The sequence below is a fragment of the Hoplias malabaricus genome, chromosome 3 (assembly GCF_029633855.1).
Source record: "Hoplias malabaricus isolate fHopMal1 chromosome 3, fHopMal1.hap1, whole genome shotgun sequence".
Classification (NCBI taxonomy): domain Eukaryota; kingdom Metazoa; phylum Chordata; class Actinopteri; order Characiformes; family Erythrinidae; genus Hoplias; species Hoplias malabaricus.
Genome location: NC_089802.1, coordinates 62,030,425 through 62,036,392, shown reverse-complemented (window position 1 = coordinate 62,036,392; position 5,968 = coordinate 62,030,425). Strand labels below are relative to the sequence as shown.

Below are 5,968 nucleotides of genomic sequence, written 5' to 3'. Positions count from 1 at the left end.
AGAGAGAGAGAGAGAAAACTACCCATGTTTAAAAGTAAACATTGCAAAATATTTTTTATTTTTATTGCCATTTTTTAAAATTAATGTAGAAATCACATATAATTAAATACATTTTTTTTATTTCAATGTCTTCATATATTAATAAAACATGTATCTTCTCTGCTTATGTAAGAGCTTTTATTACAATACATATATCAAAAGAAAGATATCTATATATTTATATAAACATAAGTTACTAGTGTTTTCTTGAGGGTCTAGTTTTAGGGGGTGTCCTGCAATGTAGATAGTGTTCTTGACAACATTCCTGCAACATTTACAGTTTTGAGAGGTTCATGAAGATCACTGTAACTCAAGCATGTGTAGAATGTACAATCCTCTATAACACAGTCCCCTACGGTGCTGAATACAAACTCAACATAACATTAAAAAGGCTGCATATTAAAGAGGCACGCCACTGATTTTTCAAATGTGTAGAAACAATCTTGTGAATCAAGTAAGTAAGAATGGTTTAATGTGTAACGTGTTAGATGTCTGGTTCCAATCATCACCACTGAATTCTAATGTGATATATTTATCTGCAAGCAAAAATTTAAAACAACCTATGGATGTCTTAGTTTACATCCTAAGTTTTTATTTGTACAACAATTTTAAAAATCTGTAGAAAATATCTTTTCATGATGCACTCTAACAAAACGATTTTATTATGACCACTTCTGTGTATCTGTACTCACTGTCTATTCTCTCAGCTCCACTGACCATACACACTTTGTTTCCCCCTTTCCTCCTGTTCCTCAAAGCAGGCATGATTTGAGTTTTGGATCATCCACAGAGATGCAGGGACACGCTGGTAGTGTGTTCTTTTGTGTGTGATGGTATGAATGGATCAGACACAGCAGTGCATCTGGACTGAGAAAAGCCCACCAACTAAAATGTCCAACCAAAAGCATCCTGTAGGCGGTGTCCACTGACTACTGATAAAATATTTGAGGATAACATACACAAACTGTGCAGCAACTAATCAGCTACTATCTCTGACATGCCCTGTGAAGGACTGGCGTCCCCTCCAGGGTGTATTCCCGCCTTGCGCCCGATGATTCCAGGTAGGCTCTGGACCCCCCGCGACCCTAAATTGGATAAGCGGTTACAGATAATGGATGGATGGATGGATATCTCTGACATTACATCTACAAGGTGGAACAATGAGGTACGAGTGTCTAACAGAGTGGACAGTATGTGGAAAGAGAGTTTAAAAACTCCAGCAGCACTGCTGTCTCTGATCCACTCATACCAGAACAACACACACTAACACACCACCACAACATCAGTGTCACTGAGGCGCTGGGTATGATCCACCACCCCAATTATACGTGCCCTGTGGTGGCCCTGTGGGGTTTCTGACCATTGAAGAACGGTAAATCTTGGCAAAAAACATATGCAAAGTGGACTACAGTAATTGTAGAACTACAAAGTGCTCCTGTCTGGTTGTGGAGCTAAGAGGATGGAGAGTGAGTGTAGAAACAAGAGGTAGTCATAATGTTATGGTTGATCAGTGTAGATATTTTCAGTGTTTCCAGAAATAACTTAGTAAGGTTCAATCACAATATTTATAAACAAGAAATACATAAAACCCAGTATAATTAAGAATATAAAAACAAAAAGGTTTTAAAACCATAAAGAGTAAATGACCATTTAAAAGCATTATTATACTTGTTTTTAACAAAATTATAATTCTTGATTCCCTTTAGCATATTAGCACGTGAAGGTTATCTGACTGAGGCTTCAGTTTCTGAATATAGTCTAAAATAATAACTGAATAGTGTAAAGCTATTTATATTATACTGATACTTATACAGTGCTTTGTGACTCAGAAAGTGAGAGTGAGAGAGAGAGGGAGACTCTTAATAATAGTAGGCAGATCAGCACTGGCAGATGGTGGCTATTTTGCTGATGTCTTAACATTCTGAGAACACAGAGTAATCTGAACCTTTCTGCTATAATCTTCACACTTCCCGGTAGATGTTATCACTCGATGAGCAGACTGTACAAAATATTTTTATCACTGTGAGACAAGTGCTAACCGAACAAAACACACAAGGCAACAGATGCCCAAATAACAAATGCACATTCCAAGAGAAAAAATAAAAGGTGCCTGTAGATGTAATTATAAATCCCTGGAAAGTGTAATGACTGAGGTGGAATAGATTCTTTGATCAGCTGATATATGAAAACAATGTGGAAAGATTCCTACATATGTGCGTTATTCAGTAAATGCCAAGTATAAGACATAAATTTGACACTGGTATGATGGTCCATTCAATACAGAGGTATTTATACAGACAGCAGTAAGTGTGTCAGCTGCATATAAACACCAGAGTGGCATATTTACTTGTAAATGCTTAGACTATTGGCAGTATGTCAAAATTTGAAATTATGACAGAGTGCAATGTGAGTTGTGCTAATTATGGTCCAGAGTTTTGTGACATAACATTATGTCTGAGACATAACTCACGCATGTAAACTCAAACAGAGATTACATTCTTTGGCAAATGTTCAGCTCTGCAAGTTGCCTGCTGGGACTGAATACTGACCGATGTGGTTAGGCAGGGTAAAGAAGGCATGGGTGCTAAAGTAGGTTTCTTCTGGGCCACAGCTTATCCAGGGTTCTCTGTTCCAGCATCACTGTGGCTGAATGCAGCACCAGAGGTAAACGGACAAAGTCAATGTTTATTCTTTGTTTACAGTGGGTTTAGATCATAGCGAGATCATGCATGAGAGCCGTCCTAATGAGCTTGTGAAGAGCAGAGAAATGTATCTAACGCGCCTCTTGCCGTGAACGCATCCAGCTAATGATTTATTTAAGCCTGCGTCTTTCTAGAGTTTCTTAAGTTCATTTCTTTGGTTCCAGTTAGGAATTAACTTTTCTGGTTAGCCAATTTATGTAGGTAGAAATGCGTCGAATGATTCCTAATTAAGTTCCTGAACATTTTTTTTTCTTAATTTAATAGTGATCTGCTGATGGACTTTTCACAGCTCTGGTAAGCGTGCTGCTTTATGCCAGTGTGTGTCCGCTGATGGCGCAGGAGGCGGCATGGCATGGCGAAGGCCAAGCCACACTCTGAGCATATGTGTGGACGGACCCCTGTATGTATACTGAGATGTTCAGCCAGGTTGGAGGATTTGGTGAAGGATTTCCAGCAAATATGGCAGGAGTAAGGACGCAGGCCAGTGTGTATCTTGCTGTGTTCTGCCATGCGGCTGGCCACAGCGAAGGCCTTGCCACATTCAGGGCAGATGAAAGGACGTTCCCCCAAGTGGGTGCGCTCGTGGCGCATTAGAGAGAGCAGCTTGTTAAAAGTTTTGCCGCACTTATTGCAGGGGAAAGGCTTGTCATTGGCGTGCATGTTGCGCTCATGTTTACGTAGGTCAGAGGAGCGAACAAACTCCTTGCCACACTCCTCACAAGTGTACGGCTTCTCGCCAGTGTGTGTGCGGATGTGTTTACGGTAGTCAGATGACCAGGTGTAGGTCTTGTCGCAGAAGGGGCAGCTGTAGGGCCTCTCGCCAGTGTGCAGCCGCTTGTGTTGTTTTAGTGTGCCTTGGTGAGAATAAGCCTTTCCACAGAGGTCACACACATGTGGCTTCAGCCCACTGTGGGTATCCATGTGGCTCAGAAGATTGCTGTACTTCTTAAAGGCCCATTGGCAGTAGGTGCACTTGTAAGGGCGGTTTTCATTATCCCTTTCCACTCCATTTCGCTTCTTCATAGTGGCAAACATGAAAAGCGGATGGCCTGATTGTTTACCTTTGTTTGGTCTGTGTTCCTTTGCTGCATGTTTGTCTGAAGTGGCTGTGGCTTCTTGTTGTGTTTCTGGGGGTGAAGCCAAGTTGAAATCCTCCTCCAGTTCCACCCTGATACCAGCAAAGCTGAGCATTTCCTCTCCCTGTTCTCTGCTACTGTCTGGAGAACAGGGATCTTGCAATAATCCAGCATTCTTATGGCTAACATCTTCAGATTTTGAACTAGCTTTGTGGCTAAGATCTTCAGACTCATCGAAAAGCTTAGCAAACCTCTCTGAGAGATTCGAACCAGTGGATGTGCCTGGATTCACTCCATAGGCAAGATTCATTCCATAGGCACAGCCAGTATCGGACAGAGATTTCTCAGCACTGTGTGGGGAAAAATTGTCTTCACCGCATTTAGACTCAGAAATGATTTCCATCTCCATTGGTGGACACCATCTCTTATTCATGAAAGTTTTTCTGATGCTTCTTTTTGACATATAAATATCAGATTTAAAATGGTTTAGGTTTTCAGCCATATTCCTGTTTTTGTTAGTGACAATTAGGTGGAAATGTACTGGGCTGGGTGCACAGTTTAAAGGGGTTCTCAGACCTGCCTTTGCTGTACCTAAGGAGGGAAAAAAGTATATTCCTTTTTTTTCAATTTTTTTTTATTCACACACAATTTTGAAAATAAATAAATAGAAACTGTTAAATTTGGGAGCAATTAAATAATTCTTTCCAAAAAATGTATAAATGCATGTGTATCATTTAATGACAATGAGACAATAATATAAACAACTGAAATAAAATAATGCATTAAAGTATTCTTACAAATCAAATAAAGCATTGTTGAAAATAAGGTAAATTGAGACAAAGTGTATGGCCGCTTTGAGAACTGACCTCCAGTAGTAAAGTTTTTCTAAGGCATTCTGCTGAAAATTGTAAAAGTTGTAAATTTTGACTTCTCAGATATCACATTGGAATTACTTTAATTTCTTAAAATAAATATGTCTAGGCTAATTAGTGATATTAGCTCATTTCACTTAAAACACTGCTGTCACTCTGCACCCACAAGCAGCTAACTCTGTCTTGGCCATAAAGAAGATGGAGTTTCTTACCTTCAAACCTCCGATCCCGCTTTCAAAGTGAACAGTTCATTTTAAGCCAGTGTTTAAAATGTGGCTCTGTGCAGGAGCGATGCTGGACTCCCATCATCAGCTCAGAGCCACATGGTCGTTGTTTAGATTGTGGGTGTGTTTCATTCTGAAATAGTCCCAGCCTACTCCCTACTCTCTAACAAGACTCGACCCCTACAGTGGATTTACAGAAGGGGTTACAGACCGTTTGAAAACTGTAGATTTGGAATCACACTTCAAATGCAGTTTACAAATGATTTTTAATATGGTCAACTACAGCTTCTTGCTACAGTTGATTCTAGGTAACATTTTCCTTACAGTCTACATACAGTCCTCTTTTACTTTACACATTGTAACTATTAGCAATGTCTATAAATGTCTATTTTGAGGGATAAATATTTTAATATTAGTTAAATTCATTAGTCAACCTTCATATTGTTTTATAAAAAATAATAATATTTTGAGTTTCATTTTTTTTTAGAATTCAGAAATTATTGCTGAAACATTAAATTGTCACAAACTATAGTTTGGAACATACCGTGGCTTTAAGTTCCATGTATGACACCATAGAATGAAATACTCAGTTCTATGGACTGAAAATAGAACATATATCTAGTTTCCTAGTTGTGAAATATATATATATATATAACTGAAATAATTTATATATGGTTTATTCCAATTATGTCAGTCCTAATTTAAAATCTTATGAATTCATTATTAATATAACTAATGGATTAATTTATCACAGTATTCTACACTACTCAGAGTTGAAGGGCACCAGAACTTTGTTTTACTGAAGTCACAGAATGCACATATAACACTACACATCAGTTCAAAATGTTATGTGATTAGATACTAGGGCATCAGGCGTTGGTGTTTTGGATTCCACAAGTAATGCAATTAGTGTTTGCTACATCATCAACTGAGTGAAGGGTTTAGGGACAGGAATATAATATGCTGATACAGACGGTAGTGCCCATCTGCCTCGAGAGTACATATAGATCAGGAAATGAAGCAGCAGAGGAAATACGAGAACCTGAGAACAGAGC

General features: G+C 38.8%; 1 protein-coding gene across 1 annotated transcript; it reads right to left on the bottom strand.

The window, feature by feature from the left end:
• Positions 1-244: 244 nt before the first annotated feature.
• Positions 245-4,226, bottom strand: znf648 (zinc finger protein 648). Its single transcript, XM_066664054.1, has one exon. The coding sequence runs from the start codon at positions 4,224-4,226 to the stop codon at positions 2,994-2,996; it is 1,233 nt and encodes a 410-aa protein (XP_066520151.1). The 3' UTR covers positions 245-2,993.
• Between the last annotated feature and the right edge of the window lie 1,742 nt (positions 4,227-5,968).